Here is a 26,611-nt window from a genome sequence, read left to right as displayed (position 1 = left end):
CCTTCAAAAATACATGGATCTCGATACTCTGTGATAAAATTATACTGCACATTCTAGACATGAGGGTTATGTATGTTGCTGTTTAGAAACGATGCATTCATTTGCATTGCATTATTTGAGGGGCTTCAGAGAAGAGATTGAAAACAAAGACAGACAGACACATTTCCTATTTAATATGTATTCTCTGTTTATTATAAACATGCCAGACCACAGAAAAGGAAGCAGGAAGAGCAAAAACATAAAATATGCATGATTTTTTCGCCACCATGGTCAATATTACATTGTAATTTTAATAAAGAATATGTAAAAACAGTAAGTCACACACTTGGACACTGTGTAACGGACCGCACTGTACATCACCACATCAACTGATACAGTTACACGTACCTCTTGGTACAAAAGTGCATGTAAGCATGTCTTTCACAGAGATGGACAACATATTCAACAATGCCAACAAACTGGAAGAAACAAACAGTGACTTCACTGGATGTAAGGGTCACAGTACATCTACTGCACAGCATTCACTATATTTCCACTATATTAGACATGTGTTGAACATGTCAGACTCATTTATGAAATGATTTTTTGTTGTATTTCTTTAGAATATTTCATCTATAAAATAGAGGTTCTTTATTGGCATTTGTGGCACCAAAGAACCCACAACACCCGTGGACCTTTGTATTGCACACACAATGTGGAAAATGTTCTTTGGATCATACAAAGATTCCATAAGAGAGCTGTTTCCTCAGGGATGATCACTCACAAATCCACTACAAATATTCCGGTGAACATTTATTCTTAATGTGAAGAACACTTTAACTATTTGTTTACAGTATTAAGTACCTTCTGTGATTAAGAACCATTAATTTTCATTGTGACAGCACTGTGGCTCAATGGTTAGCACTGTCGCCTAACAGCAAGAAGGTCGCTGGTTTGAGTTTCTCATTATTTCTGTGTGGAGTTTGCATGTTCTCCCTGTGTTGATGCGAGTTTCCTCCTGGTGCTCTGGTGCTCATGATGGACCTAGCTTTCCCATGTGGTCTTCCATCCAGGTACAGCCCTGCTTATATAGCTTTCATGGCGACCATGTGAGAGTTGCAGAGAGCTAGCTTCCAGCAGAGCTAGTCTGGGAGGCACCCATACACTCTCACATGCACACACACACACACTCTTACACTACGGCCAATTTAGTTACTTAAAATCCCCTATAGCGAATGTGTTTGGATTGTGGAGGAAACCAGAGCACCTGGAGGAAACCCATGCCAACACTGGGAGAACATGCAAACTCCACACAGAAACGTCAACTGGCTCAGTCAGGACTCTAACAAGTGACCTTCTTGCTGTGAGGCGACAGTGCTAACCACTGAGCCACCATGCCACCCCTTCAATGCCAGCAGAGAAGCTTTATCATGTGTAAATTATTCCTCACACCAGGAATAAAATGGAGGACCAAACACTTTTGCTTTGGGGGAAACCAAAAGAGTATTCATTGCTTTTAAAAATATTTTCTTTTATTTTGAAGCGATGCCACGGAAGAGCTGTTTCCGCCCAGAGAATATTCGTGTGCTCTTCTAAAAAACAACCGTTTATCACGTAGTGTTGAGAACGTTCTGATAATTGAAAGAACCTTCTGTGTGCATTGGACTGTTTCCGCACACTAACGAGTATCAGTAGGATATTTCAAGAGTTCACACTTAGATACTGTTTGACAACTTATTAGCAAGTTAGCAGGTTTGGCATGCTGTCCCGGGAGAGAACCCTGAGCTCGGAGATAGTTGAGCCCAGGGCTCCCGCTAGGTCCATAAAGCATGTGAGGGGAGTACGAGGTCAGGTGTTCTCGAGAGCTCCCCTCGGCAAAAGAGGAAAGGAGGAGAAGGGGTGGATGGGGGGTTTCTTCAGAAAATGAAGATAGGGGTGTACATCTTAGCTAGGTTATTTATAGTGAGTTTGGATCGTTCTGATTGGCTAGCTAATGAGCGTAGATGAGTGGCCGGCTGCAGTCAATCGTATCACGTGCTCCTCTCGAAATTAGTTTATGAAACTTCATTTATTGGTATTGATGGTTCCATGAAGAACATTTATCATTCATGCAGATTTTCATTCCACACAAACTTTCTTTATAATTAAATTATGTTATTTAGATTATTTACACACTAAGAAAAATGCTTCTTATAAAGTCTGTGTTATTTAGTCTCGGCGCCTAGCCTGCAGCTCTGCACAAGAAGTTTGGCCAGAGGAGAAATAGTCGTGCCCAACTGAGTTTCTCTCAAGGTTTTTTTTCATTCACTTTTGTCAATTGGTGAAGTTTGCTCCTCGCCGCTGTCGCCACTGGCTTGCATGGTTTAGGAATTGTGGAGCTGCGCATTGATGGATTTGCTCTTCAGTGTTTGGACTTTCAACAGTGAAAATTAAACCCCACTGAACTGAACTTCAGCTCTGAAAACTGGACTCAATTTACTAGAACTTCTATGGTAAGCTGCTTTGACACAATCTAAATCGTAAAAGCTCTATAAACAAACATGAATTGGAATTGAATTTTTTTTGCAGTGTTTATCTTGCTAGCCCACATTGTTATGCTTGAGGTAATGCAAGTTAGTGCAATTGCACTGAAAAAGCAATGTTTATTATTTTTTCTTCAGCTTAACCTCTTTTTTCATCAGGGTTCGCCCCATTGGAATGAACCGCCAACTTATCCAGCATTTGTTTTACAGGAAACAAATTTTGTTTTACTAGGAAACACCAACACACACTCTTTCACACACATACACTACAGCCAATTGAGTTAATTGTATTCACCTGTAGCGCATGTTTTTGGACTGTGGGGGAAACCGGAATATCCGGAGAAAACCCACCCCAAAATGGGGAGAAAATGCAAACTCTACACAGAAATGCTAACTGGCCCAGCCGGGCTCAAACCAGGGACCTTCTTGCTGTGAGGTGATTATGCTACCCACTGCACCACCGTGACGCCTGAAAAATCTATGTTTGTTTTGGTAATATTCAATCTAAGTCTGAGATATAAAGGGAATTTCAGACTTATATAGGGCTGAACACTAAGGACTTTTCCCAGTTGGTTGTGAAAACGAGGTTTACTAGCCTCATCCAAATATATATATATATATATATAATTAGTTATTTCTTAGCCACATATTTTAAATAATGTTTCAAAACAAGCAAACGCTAGTTGTATCCATGCACACTTGTTTTAAACATAACTTTCTTCTTCAAAAAAAACAAACAATTGTATATAGAGTTCGGTCGAAGTTTTTTTTTTTAGATGGATTGTTGGTGATTGGAGGCATGGACAGATGAAAATTAAGACTTGTTTAAAAGGATTTAAGACCTACAAGACATAATTTCAGCGAGTTTAAGGCTTTTTAGGACCCTGCAGAAACCCTGTAAAAAGGAATCGTGCATAAAAAAAGCCCCGCCCCTGCTCAGTGTTCTGTCTGTTAGAAGTACATCAGCACACTGAAACAAAAGTCTCAGCTGACTTTAAGAACAATTTTAACAGAAAGCTTTTGCATGGATCCAATTATGGTTATTCAATCTTAAAAATAACTTTACTGTTATGATTAAAAATCCTTCATGGAAACATCAATGCCAGTAAGTATATTCAAGAGTAAAATATTCTACCAGTTTGTTTATGGGAAACCTAATGTGTTCTTCTGGGCTCTTAATCATATTTTTTTTGTTTTGCAGTGATTCAACTGAAGAACCATTTTCCCCCTCCAGAAAACATTTAGTGCTCAAAACAACCATTTATTTCTTAGAGTGAGGAACAACTTAATAATTCAAAGAACTTTCCATGCATTGGAAAGGTTCAATGAATGTAAAGGATCATTAGAGATGCCAATAAAACCCTATTGTAGAACCTTCATTTTAAAGCAACACTCCACTTTATTTTGGAAATAGACTCATTTTACAACTAACCTAGAGTTAAAAAAATGATTTTTACCCTTTTTGAATGCTATTGAATATTATCAGGCTCTGTGTAATATCACTGCTCCTGCTGCAGCCACCTTCCCACATAGCAAAACTTCTCTGGCCCAGATCTGGCCCACACAATCAGTTTTTGCTTGGCCCACATGCCGCAGTGAATTATGGTACATGACTGGACCAAGTCTGGCTTCCATACAAGAGCCAAATTTGCACCATATCTGGGCCAAGTCTTAGCCAAGTTAACAACCCATAACTGGACCTGAACTAGACCAGATATGTTGGTGTCACGACTGCAATGAATTTGAGAAACTTATGAAGCATTTGTGCTATGGACCTGCTTTTTCTTGAAGCGACCTGATAGCCAGAATTTCTTCTTTATTCAAACATAATTTAAATGTATTTTAAAAGTGGGTGAAGATAGGCCAAACTTACCTGGCCCACATATACATTTTTAACATCTGGACCAAATACTACATTTTACATCTAACCCAAGTCTTGTGTGCCATTTTAAAGACGGTGCCACCTGTTTGGCACCACATGCTGTATGCCAGTGCCGAATAAATGCCTGCTGTGCCAGCTTTATGCCAAATCTGGGCCAGAATTCTTTGCTACCTGGGTTGATTATTACGCTGAATGAACGTATAGTTCCTGGCCATATCAGCCTAGAAACTGCAACTTTTCATTTTCTGTAAGTCTCAGCACATGATGCAACAACAGAGGAGTCAAGCTTTAAATATGGGAGAATTATCAAAACTCTTTTTTAAATATTTTGAGTGAGATGCTAATGGTCTAATCCGATTCAATGATCTATGCTAAGCTAATCTAAAAGTGCTCCTGTTAGACTCATAGATTGCCTGAATGCATTTTAAAAATTGGTAAAACTCATCCGTTTAACTCTTGGAGACTTGTAAAATTAGCCTACTTGATACTATAAAGTGAAGTGTTCCTTTAAGGAGTGCACAGTAAAAAATATCAGTAAATTAGCAGCTTTCTATATTTTGCGATTCGCGTTTTTATTTTTCCCCATTTATGTATGCTTTTGAATTGCATTACAGGACCTTGACCTTTCTTCCAACAACTTTTACCCTTAAAAAGTGACTTTTATTAACATTTTTAAGAGTATAAAAGTGATATAATATATATATATAGTCTGGGTTGGTGTTGTGTGTTACTCTACAAAAGCCTTGTAATATACTGCCATTACATTTTCTGTTATTTTATTTCTCTATATATACTTTATATTATTTCAAGTGACAAAAATGTCAATAAAAGTCTCTTTGATTAACTGTAGAGTTGACTTTTCAACCATCAAAAAACCATCATTTGATATGCAGCTTCTCCTAGACTGCCCAGGAGTCTAGCACCTAGACTGAAACTCTGGGGTGGGTTTCCCAAACACTGACGTAACTCGCGGCTGAACCATGCGGCTGAACCATGCATGCAACGATGCATCGTTTGGGAAAAGATCGACGTAGTGACGAGTGTTTCCCAAAACTCGTAGTCTCTCTGTCGCAGATCTATTGTTTGAACCATGTTAGTTGTAAAACGCCCATAAAGATGCTCTAAACGGGGGGGTAACAACTACTTTAGAGAAGAACCACATCATTAATTTGCGCAAATTATATTGTTTTACACACATTTGAAAAAAAAATCCAATATTTTTTTGGGTAAAAACATGCACTCGCTTTCCGTATTAACTGAAATATATGTAAAAGGCAGATATAGGGCCTGTGTTTCTTAACAGATATTATTGAGAATATTACATATTCTATTCTATAACATAAAATCACGTACAAAAGCAAACACATATTCTAATCTCATATACAAATCATATAATCAGACTATTTTTTAAGAAATGAAATTTAATATTTATTATTTATTAGAAAATAAAAAAAATCCTACTTTAATAATAATATTAATGATATTAATGATTATGATGATGGTTATTATTATTAAGTAGGATATTGTTTATTTATATTATTTTTTATTTTAAGAAAAGTCTACTTTTACACTTTGACACTTGCAAACCACCGCAGAAATGTCCTAACCAACAGGCCCATGTCATATACAGTACAGATACTTAATAAACAACCGACTATAAATTAAAAGCATTACCGTGTGATATGTTTTTTGTTTTTAAAAGCTTCGGAGACGTAACATAGCCTAAATTCCGCTTTTAAATAATAGGTCAGGGCGAAGCAGTGGCGCATTAGGTAGTGCTGTCGCCTCCATCAAGAAGGTCGCTTGTTCGCTGGTTCGAGCCTTGGCTCAGTTGGCGTTTGTGTGGAGTTTGCATGTTCTCCCTGCGTTCGTGTGGGTTTCCTCCGGGTGCTCCGGTTTCCCCCACAGTCCAAAGACATGTGCTACAGGTAAATTGGGTAGGCTAAATTGTCCGTAGTGTGTGTGAATGTGTGTGTGGATGTTTCCCAGAGATGGGTTGCGGCTGGAAGGGCATCCACTGCGTAAAAACTTGCTGGATAAGTTGGCAGTTAATTCCGCTGTGGCGACCCCGGATTAATAAAGGGGCTAAGCCGACAAGAAAATGAATGAATGAATAATAGGTCATCTATAGCTTTCGTCATTGGCCACGGCCGTGTTCTAATGTTTTCAAAGTGCACTGCGGCGCAAGCGCAGTTGTAAACATGAAGATTGCTAAAACTGAACTGTAAAAATACTTTGAAAGCAAATTACACCTAAGAGAGATGACTTTAATGTTTGTTTGTTTTAATAATTCCAACTATAAATGTTAGAATGTTCTAAACGAATAGGGCACAGGGGGAATAAGTGGAAATACAACACAGCCAGAGTTGTAGTTTCCAGTGTTTAACAAACGTGATTTTGACGTAAGCTGCGTCCCAAATCGCATACTTATGCACTATTCTACGCCATTTTGTAGTATAAATATATAGTGTAAGTAGTGCGTTGACACTGAAAACTTAAAAAATAATAGGAGCACTTTAATTACGCGGATGATGCACTCATTTAGCCGCTAAAATGAAGTGTGTAATGATGGAAACTTCACGCACTCAACGACCGCAGGTTTGCTCACGTAGCGGAAGGGGCGGAGCTATCAGGCGCACATGTTGGATAACTTTATTTATTTTGGATGTTGAAAGCAAAATTCTCCTACGAGAGTGATTATAGCGCCTCCCGATGGTGAATGCGGTTATACTCACGGCAGGTTTTATTTAATAATTCAGTCGTTTATTTCACTGATTTGGCGACCATCAAACGTCATCAGGGAAACGGTTTGAATTTCCGCTTAGTAAAAAAACATTAGTGTGCCATTTGGGACGACACTACATACATATACTATCCTGTTGAGTGTGTAAGTGCATAGTGCATAGTGTAAAGTGTGCCATTTGGGACGCAGCTGTAGTTTGCGAATGTTTTTGGGAACGATAAATTTGGAAAACAGCAAATCAACGAACTCTGTTTGTAACTACGGAACTTGCGACATTAGTTGGTTAACGATGGTTTTCGGAAACGCACCCCTGCACAAGAAGTCTGGCCTGAAGAGAACTGGTTGAGCACCAAACTAAGCCTGTTTTTGCTCAAGGTTTTTTTTCCATCACTTTCGTAAATTGGTGAAGTATGTTTGTCACCACTGGCTTGCTTGTTTTGGGACTTGTGGAGCTGCACATCGATGGATTTGCTCTTCAGTGTTTTGGTGTTCAGCAGTGGAAATTAAACCACACTGAACTGAACTAAGCTGAACTCTGAAAACTGGACTGGAGCAGCTATAGAAATAATTAAAGACTAACTGAATTGAATCACAACATATGGAAACTGCTAATTAACAGATCTATATTTTTACACTGTGGCTTTCCAGAACCCTTCATAAAGTCGTCATCATTTCTTTGGCTGCGTTTGATTTTCCCTCTTCTTTACCGGTATCATGATCCTCAGCATCTGCGTCAGTAAAGTTGAAGACGGGCACAGCATCGGTGCTGGGGCTGCATGTGGGCGAGCTCAGAGGCTCCAGCCCGCCGCCCATCGACATATACAGCGTTTCCCATTCGCTGAGACCCAGAGAGCTGCTCAGGTCGATATCCGGCACTAACAGATCCATGTCATCGCCGCTGTCTATAACACTGCTGATATCTTCCATGCACACATCCCTCATGTCGATGTACGGCTCCACCTCGGCAGCGCCCAGTTCAGCACTGGAGCACAGCAGGACGTCTGAGTCCCCGAAGATGGCAGCGCTGGTGGGATCGGCCTGCGGGGGCGAGGCGGGCACCTGCTCTGGCACACTGGCAGCTTGAGTCTTCTCCTCCTGGGCTGGAGCTGGTTCCTCATTCTCCGTCTCGTCTGTGAGTTTACAGTGTGGTTTGTGAGCTGAAAGGATGAGCTCCAGTCGCTCTTTTTCCTTCAGCAGGCTGGCGATCTCAGACTGCAGAGCCGCTTTGTCTTCTTCCAGACCGTCGGTTTCCTGGACAGATGAACATTGTGGATTAATATATACAGTTGAAGTCCGAATTACTAGCCGCTCTGTATACTTTTCCCCAATTTCTGTTTAACGGAATGAACACATTTCTAAGCATAATAGTTTTAATAAATATTACATACATATCAATGTTTTCAAAGTGCACTGTAAAGGGAGCGCAATTGTAAACATGAAGATTGCTAAAACTGAGCTGTAAAATACTTTGAAAGTAAATCACACCTAAGACTAAAGTGATGACTTTAATGCTTTATTGTATTTTTTTTTTTAATCATTCCAAGTTTAAATGTTAGAATGTTCTAAATGAATAGGGCATAGAGAGGATAACTGGGAGTAGAACACAGCCAGGAACTATGTTTCTAACTACAGCTCTAAAGGTGTAGCTGCAAGCACACATTGTTCGTTGGAATGACCAGCCTGATCTCACAAGAATACATAAGTATTTTACGTTTTGTCAGTTTAGTGGCTAATTCGTACGAAATTGTACAATTTTAAAAAGGAAATGTGGCACCTAACCCCACCCCTAAACCCAACCTTTATTGGGGGATGAGCAAATTTTACTAAATTGTATGAATTAGATCGTACAAATTCATACGAATTAGCCACTAAATCTAAAAGTTACGAATTGCCGTGAGATTTCGTTGGAATGACGAATTTGGGAAATGGCAAATCAACGAACTATGTTTGCAATGAAGACACTCGCAACCTTTGTTGGCTAACGATGGTTTTCGGAAACGCACCCCAGATCTGGAGATGAAGTTCACTTGTGTACATGTGTAGTCACATTTTTAAAATAATTTTGTGCATGATTCCTACTAATTTGTACATCTAAATTTTAAGTAACGTTCCATGTTATACAATTAATTGTCATCTTTATGACCAGATTCTGCAGTTTCAGCCATCAAAAAGCATTAATATGATGTTTAAAAGACAAAAAAGTATACATATGTAAAAGTTATAATTTGCACTGGTGTAAAAAATATATTAAAGAGAACGTAAAAAAATAAAAGTAACGTAACACATTACCATAAAAAGTAATGCAACTAGTTCCATTTTTATGGAGTAACTCAATATTGTAAATAATATTTCACTAGATATTTTTCAGCATACTAGTATTCAGCTTAAAGTGACATTTAAAGGCTTAACTAGGTAAATTAGGTAAGTTAAGGTAATTAGGCAAGTTGTTCTGTAGACTATTAAAAACAAATATTGCATAAGGGGGCTAATAATATTGACCTTAAAATGCTTTTTTTTTAAATACTGCTTTTATTCTTGCTGAAATAAAACAAATACGACTTTCTTTAGAAGAAAAAATATTATCAGACATACTGTGAAAAATTCCTTCCTTTGTTAAACATTATTTGGAAAATATTTGAAAAAGAGAGGGCGAATAATTTTGACTTCATCAGTATATACAATGACAATTAAATAGTACAGTTCTATAATACTAATATATACTATTAAGTTTCGTGTCGTGCACAAAGTTTTCTTTTATGATGGAGGAAATTGCTGATTGTCTTTTTGTACACTTACAGCTTGCAGGCTGTTGGTTAGATCTCGCCTACGATTTCGACACTTGGCAGCTGCGAGTTTATTTCTTTCCCTTCTGATTCTTTTCCTTTCCTCTTCCTCTGGAGAAAGCTGAAATAAAGAAACACACCACATTGTAAAAAAATGTGCTTTCCACACAGATCGATTTAGTTGACTGAACATAAAACAATTAAGTTTTTCCTAACAAACTGAAGAAATATGTTGTTTTTAGCAGCAAAAATATTTTTGAGTGCACCCAATGTCTCTCTGTGTGTGTGTGTGTGTGTGTGTGTGTGTGTGTGTGTGTGTGTGTGTGTGTGTGTGTGTGTGTGTGTGTGTGTGTGTGTGTGTGTGTGTGTGTGTGTGTGTGTGTGTGCGTGTGAGTGTGTGTGTGTGTGTGTGTGTGTGTGTGTGTGGTAGTAGTTAGCATTTGAAGTGGATCAAAAGCTTTCATCAAAGTTATGGTAAATCTGTTGATCAACACCCATTCTAGTCTTATGAGAATTTTTAAAATCTTTTTTGATCCACTTCAAATGTTGACTACTGTAAACATATATGCAGAGTCCATTTGCAGAAAATAGATGACCAGTGTTTATTGAATTTAAAAAAGTTATCTTTGCAAATAAATGGAAAGAAAGACTTTTATGAATTTAATTATAACTCAAGAGGTCTGTTATCACTACATAGTTTAATATATTATTGTACCCTAAAAATTCTAAAATGCTGATTAGATTGAAAATTTTAAATTTCCAGAATAAGTTTTCAAAACAGGAAAATATTGATAATTACATCAATTTAAAAATGCAGCTAATTTAAAGGTAAAAATATCTGTCAGTTACTTTAAAACAATATTTAACTTGTAGCAACCCAAAGAAACTGGGTTGTCAGCTTAATTTTTCCACACTAATGAAGTTTCGTATTTTTAAGTCCACACACTGATGTTTTTTGTTATTTTTTAAACTGATAATATTCGACATTACATGTTTTTGTTTTGTAAAACAATGAAAACCTGTGGTTTAATACACATAAAAGTTACCGGAAAACAAAAATGTTGTTGTTAAATGTATTTCTTACAAGCATGAACAGTACATTTTTTAAAAAACAAACATTTACAATTTCGGCTACTTTATTTATTTGAGGTTCTAAACTTGAAAACATGCAACTACGTAAATAACACTGGATTTGTTTTCAATTTTAATTTGAAAAATCTAATTGAAACAACTTATTTTTTAGAGTAATCGACTTAAAAGTTTGAGTTTTTTTGCTATATTAAATGCCTCTGATTGAAGAGGAAAAGATTTGGTTAACATAACAAAGCTTGCTGTCATTTTGTTAGATAGTGTCGTAACTTGAATATATTAATGCAAAATCTTGCGTTAATTTCTTTTGTTTTGTTTAGACAATTCTTTTTAGAGTGTAGTTATGTGTTTGAGTAAAACTATTAATTCTGTAAAACAGATGATAATGTTTCATAAAATAATGACAATGTGTGATGTATTCAGACATTTATATTTAGAATACAATCTTTGAGTAATCAACCTTTTTTTCGTAGTGTAAAGAACAAATAAATATTCTAAAGAAGCTTTTTTTTTGCCAAAATACCATTGGAAAGGTTGTGTATAAGCTAAAGGTTCTTAAGGGTTCTTAATAGTTTCCTAAAAATCAAAATTCTGTCTATTTACTCAGTACTTAATTATTCTGAATCAGGTTGGGGTTATTTTTTTTCTCTGTTGAAAACAGGAGATATTTTAAAGAATGTTGGAAACCAGTCACCATTGACTTACATATTTGTTTTCTCTACTATGGATTGTAACAGGTTTTGAAGATCTTTTGAGTTCAACAACATCAACAACAAAAAAGGGTGATTTAAAGGGGAGCTCCGCTACGATGTAATGTAGCTGTGTGAACAAACAACATCTCTTCATGTAAGACACTCAATGTTCAATGCAAAGGGAGACATCATTTTTTAAAAAGTTAACAAAATGATCATCCTAAGTTAAAAGCAGTGCTAAAAAGTTGAGTCTTAAGAAGTTTCTTCAAACAGTCCAGAGAAGTGGCATTCCTAATGCGGATGGGTAGTGCATTCCACAGCTTAGGCGCACTGTATGAGAAAGCCCTACCACCCATAGTCTTAAGTTTACAGTGTGGCTGATACAGCGTAATACCATGAAGAACGTTTCATTGTATATTTACAAAGTACAAAGTATTAAAGTATTAAAGTCATTAAGGTGTGACATTCTAGCATTAAACAAAATTATATATATATATATATATATATATATATATATATATATATATATATATATATATATATATATATATACAGTGCTCAGCATAGTTGAGTACAGCCCATTTTGAAAATAAATATTTTATCCATTACTCAGTGAATGTATTTTGGTGCTTTTTAACAAGTCAGATTTATTAAACAGATATATTTATTAAAATAATATTTTAGTCATCAAACATATTTAGAAATTGAAAGATAATACAATAATCTCAAGCTAAATATTGCAAAAAAATTTATAAATGACAAAATTTCAACTAAATTCTTCAATTTTGTTCGCTTTTCTTGGTTTTTCCTCTTTTTTAAAATATTTTTTTATAACATATACATTTGTGTACTAGTTCTAACACCTTTATTGTAAGTTATTTTGTTAGAATAGCTCTGGATTTAGCTTAAGTGCTGACTAATCTAAGGTATATGCACAAATATAATATTGTATAGCTTCCTATTAAAAATATGAATTTAAACGGGTGTAGTGCTGGGCATTGAAATCAGAATTATTAGCCCCCTTGGTTTTTTTTTTCTTCTTTAAATATTTCCCAAATGATGCTTAACAGAGCAAGGAAATTTTCACAGTATGTCTGATAATATTTTTTAATCTTTTAAAAAACATTTTAGGGACTAAATTTTAGCTCCTTTAAGCAATATTTTTTCTCGATAGTCTACAGAACAAACCATCGTTATACAATAACTTACCCAATTACCCTAACCTGCCTAGTTCACCTAATTAACCTAGTTAAGCCTTTAAATGTCTCTTTAAGCTGTATAGAAGTGTCGTGAAAAATATCTTGCCAAATATTATTTACTGTCATCATGACAAAGATAAAATAAATCAGTTATTAAAGATGAGTTATTAAAACTATTATGCTTAGAAATGTGTTGAAAAAATCTGCTCTCTATTAAACAGAAATTGGGGAAAAAATAAACAAGCGGTCTAATAATTCAGGGGGGCTAATAATTCTGATTTATATATTATATACAATTATATATATATATATATATATATATATATATATATATATATATATATATATATATATATATATATATATATATATACACATCATCTGATGAAGTAAGTGTTTACCTGATCCTTTGCCCCCTTTCTCCTGCCAGTGAAGGTCTTTCGAGCAGCTTTGGCATCTGTGGAGTGAGATGAGCTCTGTGTTTTCTGCTGTCTGCAGGGTGACACTGAAGAGATGTCAGTCGACAGGACCATCCACTTGAGATCTGGAGCTGAAGCAACAGCAGTGACCGTAGGAACAAAGGCAGCATCAGCATCCTTCAAAACACCTGCCTTCTGAGAAAGAGAAGAGATGTGTTCACCACCACCACCACCACCACATATGAGCATTCAGAACAAAACTACATATGAACACAACTGACATGTGTCTGACTGTACAGAAATATTAGACAACATGCATCACTAATCCCACAGCTCAATGAAATAATCCCCATTCCAGGTAAATGTGCAGTCTGGTGGTACCTGCGTATCCTTCATCCCAGCAGCTGATGTGTGCAGCAGCTGTTCTGCAGAAACACTCGCGTTTTTTGGCATCACTAATGCTAGGTCGCGGCAGGAAAATGCTGGAAACCGAATTAATATATGTGCAATGTCAACAAATGCAGGCTTTTGGAGGAAGGCAGGAAAAAATAAATCTCTAGACTGAGGTTACTACGCTAGGAGGCACCAGCCATCAGCGCTTCTTCTCTTTATAGTGAGGCAGATTTTTATGAATGAAATCTGTGAGACTGTACCACTGCTCCCGGAGGGGGGGACGGTTAAGCACGAGCCAGATAAATAATGACGGCAGTCACAAGATTTCAACAACACAACACGATGCTCGGTTTAATACAGCTTATAATGCGCTTATATAAAGCATATGATGTTTATAAATGTTTATTTTAGTGAATCCAAACGCTGCAGCTTTCACATGAATGAACACCATACGTCATTTTACGTGCCTTGTTTGCAGCCTGTCTCTGTGAGGGTATGATTTATGCATATTACCGAGATCTACACGTCTGATATCGCTTATTTGCATTTCGATGTCCTCTCAAGTCGCACAATCAATGCAATGCGATGCGCATCATCATCATCACAATGCAATAAAGCGCCCTTAAACGAGATGTCAGGTTATAAACAATGAAATAGCGGCTTTGATTCGTCCACCGCGCCCTTTCTATTAAAAACTGTGATTTTTCGTATCCCTTGTCAATTATAATGATGGATCTCCCACTCAGAGCGCTCCAGCAACAACCCTGTCGCTAATGCGAGCAGCCAATCAGCGAGCCGCATGTCTTGCCCATATAAGGCACGTCCGGTTTGGAGCCTCTAGCTGCAGCGCGCTACTGCGGCACAGCCTATTTTTATCATATCACACTTAATTCAATGACATTCTTATGACGACATCACCGCCAAGTACCCAAAATAATCTCTGTGTGTGTTTTTAGTTCTTCTAAATGAAAGTAGGAGATTTCAAAACAATCTGGGGTCAGGAATTAACCATTGTTCTGTCTGTGATGTTATAGGTCTGCACGCACACACACACACACACACACACACACACACACACACACACACACATTAAAGGGCTGTGATATGTTTAAATTCGCACTTGGACTGGAAGAAAACGCTGTTGTTGTGCTTCATAAACCTGTGTGAAAATCTCTATTCATAGCTCAGATGAGGTAATCCTGCTTTCAGACGAGGGCGTGTGATGAGGGGCCTCCCTTCTGTCCACAGTCCAAGTGTTTCCCGGCAGAGCCGCCTCTGGCTTCTGATCTGTGATCCTCGTGAAGGGAACAGGGCAGCATGAAGGGTCATTTCTGTAAAAACAGCATCATATAACAAACAAAGCTTGTTACCATAGATTTTTGTTAAATAATCAATTAGAAATAAATACAAAAGTTAATATTGATAATATTAAATTTAAAAATGAGTATATAATTTCATTTTCACGAAGATGGCTGTATTTACATGCCCACAAGCTTTTGCTTATGCTCACATTTACTCACATAACATTTTTCTTTGTTAAAAAATGTTATTTAAACTACTATTTTTTCAATTATAAACAAATAAAAAAGTTAATAATAAATATAATAATAATAATGATAATGTTACATTTGAAATCTTTTGGATATGTTAATATGTAAAAACACAACATTTATCAACTGAAAACCGGCCATTAAAAATTCTATATATATATATATATATATATATATATATATATATATATATATAATTTTTTTATTTTTATTTATTTATTTTTGCTGTTTTTAGTAGTAGTAAACTTTATTGTCTTTAACAGGGAATTTGTTGCGCATCATCATATTGCTGCAGATATTCCATAAAAACAAACGTTAAAAACAATACAAAATACAGTAGCTACAATAATTTTAATCCTAATAAAGTTCAATTCTTGTTAAATAAACCCACTGAAACAGGTACAAAGGATTTCTTATATCGGTTGAGAGGGAAGCATTTCATAATATGCAATCTAAGTTGGATCATTCAGAATCCTTTCCACCTGATTAAGAACACAATTCCCGCATCCTGTCTTAAAGAGATGCATCAACTTAGATTTATACTGTTTAACGACTTATTTAGACTGAGCTGAAACAACAGAACTCTAGAGATTTGTTCTCAACTTAATTGTTTTATGTTCAATGGACTTAAATTTTCCAACTTAATCGATTTGTGTTGGGATAACACGGATGAATTGTGCAAAACCCTGCATTTCACAGTGTACTTCCAGTATTATGTCAAATGTTACTCATTCATTTATTTTCTTTTTGGCTTAGTCCCTTTATTAGCAGAATGAACCGCTAATCCAGCGTATGTTTTAAACAACGAATGCCCTTCCAAGCGCAATGCAACACCAGGTAGCAATTATTATTATAAAAAGTCTTTTATTTTTAAAAAATAATGTATTTTAATAATTACAACATTTCCCTTTCATTTTCATGAAGGATTCCATGGCTTGTCTGCAATCATGTGTTCAAAGCTTCATACATAAAAGCATGATGTCATAATGACATCATCCTTTCATGTTTAAATTCTTCAAGGACATTTCCAGCTTTTTAAACTTAGCCCCTTATCTCCTGTACACATTGTACACACTACAGCTTTGACAAAATGTCACCTATGATAATTAATCAGAAATAAATATAAAAGTAAATATTATAATTTTATTAAATAAAAAAAACTTGTATTTTAATCTTATTTTCATGAGGATCCCCGTATTTACCTGTCCACAATCCTTTGCTTATGTTCATATGTAAAAACATCGATCAACAGAAAACCTACCATTAAAAAAACTAATATATGTTTTGAGGTTTGTTCAAAATATTTATTTAAAATGCGCTGAAACAACAAAACTCTTGAGATTTTTTTTTGAACAACTTAATTGTTTTGTGTTCAGTGCACTTAAATTTGTGAACTTGATCTATTTGTGTTGGATTAACATGCATGAATTGTGTGGAAAGCTGCACTTTTTGGATTCTACTCAACTTAAATCAAGTCATGTGAAATAACTGACTTGAAAGTTGAGTTGGGTTGAAGTTATTTGGCTTAAAATATTAAGTTGAGTCAACTTTGGGCTTTTTACAGTGCATTTTTTAACAGTGCACTTCCAATATTATGTGAATTATTATTATAAAAGTATTTTATTTTTTTAATTAGTTTAATAATCACAACATTTCCCTTTCACTTTCATGAGGATTCCATGGCTTGACCTCATTCATGTGATTAAAGCTTCATACATATAAGCATGATTTCATAATGACATCATCCTTTCATGTTTAAATTCTTCAAGGACATTTCCAGCTTTCTAAACTTTTATCATGTAGATTGTACATACTATAGCTTTAACAAAATGTCACCTATGATAATTAATTAGAAATAAATATAAAGTTAATATTATATTAAATTGAAAATTGAGTATTTTAAAATCATTTCCACAAGGATGCCTGTATTTACCTTTCAACAATCCTTTGCTTATGTTCACATGTACCAACATACATATATATTTTTGTTTAAAATAAAATAAAGTTTAATTAAACTTGTATTTTCAAATTATAAAATACTTAGATTATAAATAACAAAAAATAAAATACATAAACATTTGATAACAGTATAATAATAATTTAACAGTTAAAAATTTGATATTTTCATTTCATTTTCATGAGGATCCCCATATTTACCTGTCCACAATCCTTTGCTTATGTTCTCATGTACCAACACATTGTTTGTTAAACTTTTTTTATTTAAAGTAGTATTTTCAATCTTAAAATATTTTTTAATTATAAATAAATATTTTTTTTAATAATAATAATATGTAATAATAATGTTACATTTAAAAATTTGCATTTTCATTTCATTTTCTCATGAGGATGTATATACCCATCCACAATGTTCGCATGTACCAACATATATGTATTTTTGTTTAAAAAATTTTTTTAATTAAACTAGTATTTTCAATTATAAAATACTTTATTTAAATGATAAATAATAAAAATGTATTTAAAAAAAAATTATAATAATATATTATAAATTTAAAAATGTGTATTTTAATTTTATTTTCATAAGGATGGCTGTATTTACCTGTCCACAATCCTTTTGTTCACATGTCACATGTATAATTAAACTAGTATTTTTCAATGATAAAATACTTTATTCTAATTATAATTGAATAAAATTGTAATAAATTACAAATCTAATAATAATATATAATTAATTAATTAATTAATAATAATAATAATAATAATGTTTAAATTCTTCAGGGACATTTCCAGCTTTCTAAACTTTTATCTCTTGCACATATTGTACATGCTATAGCTTTAACAAAATGGCACCTACTATTCTATAATCACACAGTTGTGTTACTATGCTTATGTAAGGTGACTAAACCTTATAAATTGCTTATTAAAACTGGATGTGTGTAAATACATCAGCATTTAATAATACGTCTAAGCATTGTAGACTCGTGACCTTGAGAACAAGCAAATGCTAAATGAACTAGAGAACTGGCGCAGTGTAAATTCTTCACATTTGCAGACAAACATTTCATGTTAAACATCTAGAAAAGGGTTAAAGGTGTCGGATGTGGAAGTCAAAAGCATTTATTGTGTTTATACCAAAACTATTTTCGACTATAAAACGTTGCAATTTAGTTTTTTGCTACCCGTAAAGTATACACAATCAAAGCGGCGTGTTTATTTACCGGCAATACACAAAGCAGACTCTCGCTGCTGAAAGGTGAAACTTCAGAGTTCATTTGCACAGGCTCGTGTTGCAGTGACGACAGTGGGAGGGGCGTCGCTTAGACAACGCGGAAGATCAAACAAAACACGAGCAGAGAAGTGGATCAGTGACGTCACATGGGAACGCTGATAGAGCTGTTTTCGCTTGTTAATCAATAACAAACCTCATGTTTGCCCGTAGCCAACGGCAGACAAGTAATAAACGAAGACTTTTATACATGATAAACGTATAAATACGGACAATTAATGATGAGCAATACAAAAATGGTCCCTAAATAAACATGATTGAACTGATGTAGATGATTTTAATACATAATATAGTGATTCATATATTTTATTAAATATACTATAACGTATATATTGAAAAATGTATTGAATATAGCAGATTTAACACATTTAGACTACTACAAATCTTGCATTATTATTATTTACTGTGATGCAATAGGCTGAGGAAATAAATGAGCTCAGCATTTTGTTACAAAGGAATCCCTCGTTAACCGTGTGAAGGCAGTTCACACTGGAAATACGTGGTTTATGAGTCGACACGCCCTTTATACACCCAAAGGTACGAACACAGCCCGGGGCATGAAAGACTTTGAATACTTCTGCACAGAAATGATGAAATCTAGGACAACAGGTGCCATGTAAACACAGCATGGACGTGATATGTACTTAAAAAGACATATTCAATTTTGATCAAATGATTGTGTCAAGAAAATAATATAAAGTCATTAAATCAAGTTCATAAACTATAATAAAAATCCATTTAGAGCTGATATAATAAGTATATTCTGTTAAATGCTGTTTTTATTTATTTATTTACTTGTAAAACATTGAAATCTTCTCGAACTATCTTTACATAATGCTGCTCACTTGCACAGAGTATTTCCCATAAGCACTCCGCCTCTTCAGGATGTTTTCCATATAAGGTAAATGACGTCTTGGGATACCCTGCTACGGAACATCGTCTCTTTCACTCCGTTTCACCCAGAAATAGCAACATGCGAATGTTTTTAAAGATAAAATCTTACGTATTAAGCGTGTATGTTTGTATTATTAATGTTTCGATAATGTATTCAGTAAAATGCGCTCGCGAAGACGTGTTTTTAACGTTTCTATGCAAACACTGAACGCACATGGCCACGCCCCTCCCTTTGACGTCAGGCACAGATCTGGATATAAACCCCGCGAGCGCTGTGGAGCGGCAGTCAAACTTTGGATACCAAAACAGAGAAAAGAGCAGCAGACGAGCAAGGAAATACAAGACCGGAGCGTTTTTACTTTTCTGGATATATTAGCGCTGGATAGCTCGTGCTTTTCGACTTTTGACAGGATGATGTTTACCAGCCTTAACGCCGACTGCGACGCGTCTTCCCGGTGCAGCACGGCTTCACCGAGCGGCGACAGCGTCGGGTATTACCCGCTCAACCAGACTCAGGTATTTACATGACAGCAATATATTTAGAATGATCATTTCAGATAAATCATGATTTAAGTCAGTTTATTTATGTTTTTAAAGTATATTATGTTCTGTATTATGTTATAATCTGAATGAAACCCCATAAACAGTAATATAAACAAATAAATTGTATATATATTAGTTTTGTGAATAATCAAAATATATTGTTTATCATATAATAAACGATTTCATTTTCTATATTTCAGGAGTTCACGGATCTGAGTGTCTCAAGTGCCTCTTTCGTGCCAACTGTCACGGCGATCTCTTCATGCCCGGACTTGCAGTGGATGGTCCAGCCCATGATCTCCTCTGTGGCGCCCTCCAACGGCGCAGCTCAATCCTACAACCCGAGCTCTTACCCCAAAATGAGGGTTACTGGAGCAAAGACCTCCAACAAGAGAAGCAGATCTGAACAGGTAAATAATTTGCAATTAACTTTTGTTTTAAAATCAACTGACAAACAACTGAAAATCTACATTTTGAATGTTAATTTGCCAATGCTAAAACACCCTTATTTTTTGTGCTTCTGCAGCTTTCTCCAGAAGAAGAAGAGAAGAAAAGAGTACGTCGTGAACGAAACAAGATGGCTGCTGCGAAATGCCGCAACCGTCGACGTGAACTCACCGATACACTGCAAGCTGTAAGTATTCTGCATTTTCCCTCCAAATCCCATTCTAGCTCGTTCCATCCATGACATCATTAAACTAACCCTTTGATGTTCCACAACAGGAAACTGACCAGCTTGAGGATGAAAAATCCGCCCTGCAGAACGACATCGCCAACCTGCTCAAAGAAAAAGAGAGGTTAGAGTTCATCCTCGCCGCACACAAACCCATCTGCAAGATCCCGGCCGACGCCAGCTTCCCAGAGCCGTCCTCCTCTCCCATGAGCTCCATCTCAGTCCCAGAGATCGTCACTACCTCAGTGGTCTCTTCCACACCAAACACATCAATCACGACCTCTTCCAGCAGCCTGCTGTTCTCCAGCACGGCCTCCACTGACAGCTTCAGCTCCACCACAGTGAAGATCTCTGATCTGGAGCCCACTCTAGAGGAGTCTCTGGAGCTCCTGGCTAAAGCGGAGCTGGAAACGGCTCGCTCGGTTCCAGACATGGACCTGTCCAACTCTCTGTACACTCAAGACTGGGAGCCGCTCTACACGCCGGCTAACACTGACCTGGAGCCGCTTTGCACACCCGTCGTCACCTGCACTCCAGCCTGCACCACCTACACGTCTTCCTTCATGTTCACCTACCCAGAAAACGACGTCTTCCCGACATCAGTGCATCGCAGGGGCAGCAGCAGCAATGATCAGTCGTCCGACTCCTTGAATTCCCCAACCCTCCTCACTCTTTGAGATTCCACTAAAGACTATTAGTATTTATATCTGTGACTTGATTTCGAATGGCATTGCAGGGCTATGGAAGTGACTCTAAAGCAATGGATATTGCTTCCTATATTTATCTGAACCATACATGCCTGCCACATGTAGCAAGATAAGCATGGATCAACTGATTTTATTTGCATTAATGATCTGGTTAGTGTTGAGTTAACCTAATATAGTTATTTTTCTGAGTTTACCGGTGCTAGATTTGTTGTATTTAGTGTGTTCTGAGCAATAGAGAACTATCATGTTATTTTTTTTCGGCCGTTTAACGGTGGATTTCTGAACGTGTGAATGTTGTTTACTCAAATGTGTGCTGCCTAACCATTGCATTAAATGGTCTGACGTCCAAGTATGAAGTTTTCTGTGAAAACGTAGTCTCTCTTTTAATTTATGGAGTTTTTATTTTTGTACTGAAATGTGAACTTGCGAATTGTTTGCAAAAAAAAAAAAGAACTAGACACAATAAATATTAAATGTATAAACTAAAAGATTTGTGTGAATGCGAGCTTATTGTGTGGCTTGAAAATACAGTTTACAGCAGTGTTTCTCAACCATGTTCCTGAAGGACAACCAACACTGCACATTTGTTGCTAGATCAAATACGGTTGAGGATGGAAGTTAACTAAGTAGGCTGAGAAGGCTGTTATCGTCCATCCACATGGTTAATCATCTATAGATCACATATGGTTGCGGCCGGATGTTAGCAAGATTTATATTATTTATTAAATTTCCTATTAATTGTATTTTATTAACGGCTACCCCCACCCCAACTATCACAGTAATGTAAAAACAGTCGATGTATGTAGTATTACTTATGCTATCTGTTAAATTAATTCATTCATTTTCTTGTCGGCTTAGCCCCTTTATTAATCTGGGGTCGCCACAGCGGAATGAACCGCCAACTTATCCAGCACGTTTTTATGCAGCGAATGCCCTTCCAGCTGCAACCCATTCCTTGGAAAGCTATCTATTAAATTACCCAATACATTTTATTTTTTAATACCCACCCCCAACCAAACCTAACAATCACAGTACTGTAAAGATATTAATTATTGTTATACAGTGTCATTAAAAAATGCTGCTATATTGATGTGCATATCGCACCTCCAGCCAGCCACATATCCAATGTAGACTTTACTGTCTCCTTTAGCTGTCACACCCATCACAGGTCTTTCAGTCTCTGCTAATGGTCTGAATTAGGTGTGTTTGGTTAAGGAGACATAGAGCTGGTGGTTGAGAAACACTGATCTACAGAATTCAGCTCGGTAAGATTTCTTTGTAAAGCGATGGCTAAGACATTTAGCTCAATAAAGTACTAATTAGCTGCTTATTATTAGTTAGTAAAATAGTAGTTGGGTTTAGGTATGGGGTAAATGGATGTAGAATAAGCTCGTACTTTATAAGTTCTAACAGAGTCCATATTTTAATAATAAGCAGGTAATAAGACAGTAGTTAATAGAGGGAATTGGTGTTAAATTGCTAAGGTGTTAATGAAATAATACCTAAATCCAGAGAGGATAGATTAGCTGATCATAAGTGACAGTAAAGTACATAAAAAAAAAAAAAAAGGCTCAGTAAAGATTTCTGAAAAAATGCATAAATATAAACACAATATATATACATACATACATATATATATATATATATATATATATATATATATATATATATATATATATATAAATGAGCAATATCACACGAGTAGCAGTGCGATATGGCTGTATATCGGCACTGGTAGGAGGCGTGCGCCTTAGTGTCCTAACCAGTGCCGATAAACAGCTATTTCGCACTGCTACAAGTGTGATATTGTGTTTATACAACAGTTTGACGGCAATATTGTGTATATAAAAACAAAATCAAACTTGGAGAGTCTCAAAAACCCTTTTGTATGAGGAACTACTTTCTTCCGCATTGGATTCAAATTATAAGCTGACAGTTGAACAGCTAAGCGTGCATCTTTTAAACTTTAGATCTGTAGTATCTGCTTTTTGCTGGCTGTATGTGGGCGGAGTAATACACAAAGGGTAAAAAGGCTGTACGAGTGCTGATATTACTTAAATAAATCACGGCTATCAGCCAATCAGATTCGAGAACCAGACAGAACTGTTTTATAAATGAATAAATAAATAAATAAATAAATAAATAAAATATATATATATATATATATATATATATATATATATATATATATATATATATATATATATATATATATATAACAAATAGATATTGAAAACACCTATTTTTTAAGTTGTTTGGTAAATAAATAGTTATTTCTGATTAAATAAATGCAGCCAAAATGGACTTTAAAAAACATTCATAAGTCACACCGTCCCTAAAGATTAAACAGTAGCTAATGTGTCAGACGTCTGCGTTTCACAATCTTTTTATAGTCATATTTTGGCCTTGTAATGATCTCAATTCTTCAAACCACACCCTAATATTTTTCCTGTTAACCTTTAAACTGATTTGACGATCAAGTTCATGATCTCTGATTAAGTATACGCAATAAACATCAAATTAATTTATAAAAGAAGCCCTAAAAGAAAATGTGAAGTTACATTCTCCACTTCATCCCGATACGTGAGACGTACTTTATCTACAGACATGACAGAGGAAATGATGTTGTTTATGTGCGTAATAGACTGTGACGCAATCCTGCCTTCACTTCCTTCCTCATTCACGCTTATCTCGATTGCATACTAAGTTAAACCTCAAGAATGTGATGATGTTCCTCCTTTTTCACGTGCTTTTAATGCTGATTTGGCTCTTAATGCAGATATTAAAATCATACTTTTAATTGCATAGGATTGAATGGAGAGATAAAAGCAACTGCAAAAGATCAAATAAAAAGGTTACTTTTTAACAAGTTAATGTAAGTTTATATATTCACTAATATGAAAAGTATTTATTAATTATAGTTCAACTCATGCATTATTAAAATGCAAAATTGTGCTTGTTAACACTAGATAATGCACAGAGAGTTAACATGAGCAACTTTAGTTTCATTAACTAACATTAACAAAAATAAATAAAATTTTGTAATAAATGATAAATAAACGTCACATTTTTATGACAAGAGCACTGTGGTACATCCGACAGATCCCACTATCTTTCTTTCTTTCTGTCTGTGTGTCTAACTTTCTTTCTGTCTTTGTTTGTTAATTTCTTTCTTTCTTCTTTCTTTCTTTACTTACTTTCTTACTATTTTCTTTCTTCTTATTTCTTTCTTTCTTTTTTCTTACTTTCTTTCATATTTCTTTCTTTCTTTCTTTACTTACATTCTTACTTTTTTCTTTCTTTCTTTCTTTCTTTTTTCTTTCTTTTTTCTTTCTTCTTATTTCTTTCTTTCTTCTTTCTTTCTGTCTTTCTTTTTTCTTACTTTCTTCTTTCTTTCTGTCTTTCTTATTTCTTTCTTTCTTTCTTTCTTCTTTTTTCTTATTTTTTTTATAATCCGTTTAAACCTGTTTTAATCTGCTTTGAATCATTTTAATGCTTTGTTGTTTTATTACACTTACACTCACCGGCCACTTTATTAGGTACACCCGTTCAACTGCTCATTAATACAAATTTCTAATCAGTCAATCACATTGCAACAACTCAATGCATTTAGGCATGTAGACAAGGTCAAGACGATCTGCTGCAGTTCAAACTGAGCATCAGAATGGAGAAGAAAGGTGATTTAAGTCACTTTGAATGTGGCATGGTTGTTGGTGCCAGACGGGCTGATCTGAGTATTTCAGAAACTGATGATCTACTGGGATTTTCACGCACAGCCATCTTTAGAGCTTACTGAGAATGGTTTGAAAAAGAGAAAACATCCAGTGAGCGGCAGTTCTGTGGTAGCAAATACCTTGTTTATGCCAGAGGTCAAATGAGAATGGCCAGACTGGTTCCAGCTAGTAAGTCAACAGTAACTCAATGGACCACTTGTTACAGCCGAGGTCTGCAGAAGAGTTTCTCTGTCTGCACAACACGTCCAACCTTGAGGAGTATGGTCTACAGCAGCAGAAGACCACACCGGGTGCCACTCCTGTCAGCTAAGAACAGGAAACTGAGACTACAATTCGCACAGGCTCATCAAATGTAGACAATTGAATATTAAAAATACGTTGCCTGGTCTGATGAGTCTCGATTTTTGCTGCAACATCCGATGGTAGGGTGGGAATCTGGCATCAACAACATGAAAGCATGGTTCCATCCATCCTTGTATCAACGGTTTAGGCTGGGGGTAAGCCTACCTGGGTATTGTTGCTGACCATGTCCATCCCTTATGACCACAGTGTACTTATCTTCTGATGGCTATTTCCAAGAGGATAATAACGCACCACGTCATAAAGCACAAATCATCTCAGACTGATTTCTTGAACATGACAATGAGTTCACTGTACTCAAATGGCCTCCACAGTCACCAGAGCTCAATCCAATAGAGCACCTTTGGGATGTGGAGGAACAGGAGTTTCTCATCATGGATGTGCAGCCGACAAATCTGCAGCAACTGCGTGATGCTATCATGTCAATATGAAGGAAAATCTCTGAGGAATATTACCAGTATCTTGTTGAATCTTTGCCACGAAGGATTAAGGTCGTTCTGAAGGCAAAAGTGGGTCCACCCGTACTAGTAAGGTGTACCTAATAAAGAGGCCGGTAAGTGTTTATGTGTAATTATTTCATGATTCTTTAAATCTGGTTCATATAAAACCCTTTTAATTAAAATATGTATGAAAAGTGCGGAAAAAATAAACTTGTGTTATCATTGTTTGCTCGTGTTAGTAAACGCACATTTACGCAAATCTAACATGAACTAATGGAACTTTTTTTGTGAAGTGTTTCCAAATAAATTGCTTTTTTAACGTCGATGCTCAAAACTAGCGCTTTATATCTCTAACAGCAGACACCGGCACTCAGTGAGAGAGTGTCCCTGACGTAAAAATCACGTAGTACGTAATAATTCCCTGTCTATTAATACAATTGGCGGACCCTAGAGAGAGGCAGAGACAGAAATAGCAGGTGCGCTGCTTTCACCATCAGCATCAACAGCAGTAAAATTAGCACACGGTGACGCCGACCTGCGTCGATGCTGCAGCCCAGGGGAGGAAACAGACAGGCAGCGTAAAAAAGCAGGAGAAAAAGGGAAGGAAAAAAAAGGCAGAGAGAATCCAGGCTAAAGATAGACCATAATGCACAGCTCCCTCACTGCTGGATTGACGCCATTTTCTACCTCGTCTGCTGGAAAATTGTTTGACGGAGGCATGAGCAGAGACTGTTCACAATAAATCCGTACAGCTGGTAGAGGATC

The 26,611-nt window shown here is 35.9% G+C and overlaps 3 protein-coding genes across 10 annotated transcripts in view; 1 reads left to right on the top strand and 2 right to left on the bottom strand.

Annotated features, from left to right (window-relative positions):
* The window catches only part of flvcr2b (FLVCR choline and putative heme transporter 2b), a 343,389-nt gene that overhangs the window by 94,406 nt on the left and 222,372 nt on the right, over nucleotides 1-26,611 (bottom strand). The window lies entirely within an intron of this gene.
* si:ch211-153j24.3 lies at nucleotides 163-13,895 on the bottom strand. Of its 8 annotated transcripts, none has more exons than XM_087298934.1 (6): nucleotides 13,690-13,895; nucleotides 13,291-13,503; nucleotides 9,923-10,030; nucleotides 6,301-8,377; nucleotides 1,954-2,816; nucleotides 163-968 (listed from the first exon to the last, which is right to left on the bottom strand). In XM_087298934.1, exons 1-4 carry the CDS (start codon nucleotides 13,759-13,761, stop codon nucleotides 7,781-7,783), a joined length of 990 nt encoding a protein of 329 aa, XP_087155060.1. In that variant the 5' UTR covers nucleotides 13,762-13,895; the 3' UTR covers nucleotides 163-968; nucleotides 1,954-2,816; nucleotides 6,301-7,780. The 8 variants fall into 8 exon arrangements, with proteins under 8 accessions (XP_087155060.1, XP_087155061.1, XP_087155062.1 ...); XM_087298935.1 differs by having other exon boundaries at nucleotides 6,310-8,377; XM_087298936.1 differs by having other exon boundaries at nucleotides 1,954-2,688; nucleotides 6,442-8,377.
* fosab (Fos proto-oncogene, AP-1 transcription factor subunit b) lies at nucleotides 19,690-21,800 on the top strand. The gene is given in 4 exon segments (NM_205569.1): nucleotides 19,690-19,905; nucleotides 20,133-20,342; nucleotides 20,459-20,566; nucleotides 20,656-21,800. Coding segments are annotated over 4 exon segments (1,050 nt in total). The 5' UTR covers nucleotides 19,690-19,800; the 3' UTR covers nucleotides 21,283-21,800.

The sequence above is a fragment of the Danio rerio genome, chromosome 20 (assembly GCF_052040795.2).
Source record: "Danio rerio strain M-AB ecotype USA chromosome 20, GRCz13ab, whole genome shotgun sequence".
In the NCBI taxonomy this organism is placed as follows: Eukaryota; Metazoa; Chordata; class Actinopteri; order Cypriniformes; family Danionidae; genus Danio; species Danio rerio.
This window is presented reverse-complemented; position numbering and strand designations above follow the sequence as displayed.

What these genes read in the sequence shown, in the direction of transcription:
- si:ch211-153j24.3 (XM_087298931.1), bottom strand. Translation starts at nt 13,761, where the DNA reads ATGCCAAAAAACGCGAGTGTTTCTGCAGAACAGCTGCTGCACACATCA. An exon ending in CTGGGATGAAGGATACGCAG is followed by an intron (nt 13,504 to 13,689) that starts GTACCACCAGAC and finishes TCTCTTTCTCAG; the next exon opens with AAGGCAGGTGTTTTGAAGGA. An exon ending in GAAAGGGGGCAAAGGATCAG is followed by an intron (nt 10,031 to 13,290) that starts GTAAACACTTAC and finishes TCTTTATTTCAG; the next exon opens with CTTTCTCCAGAGGAAGAGGA.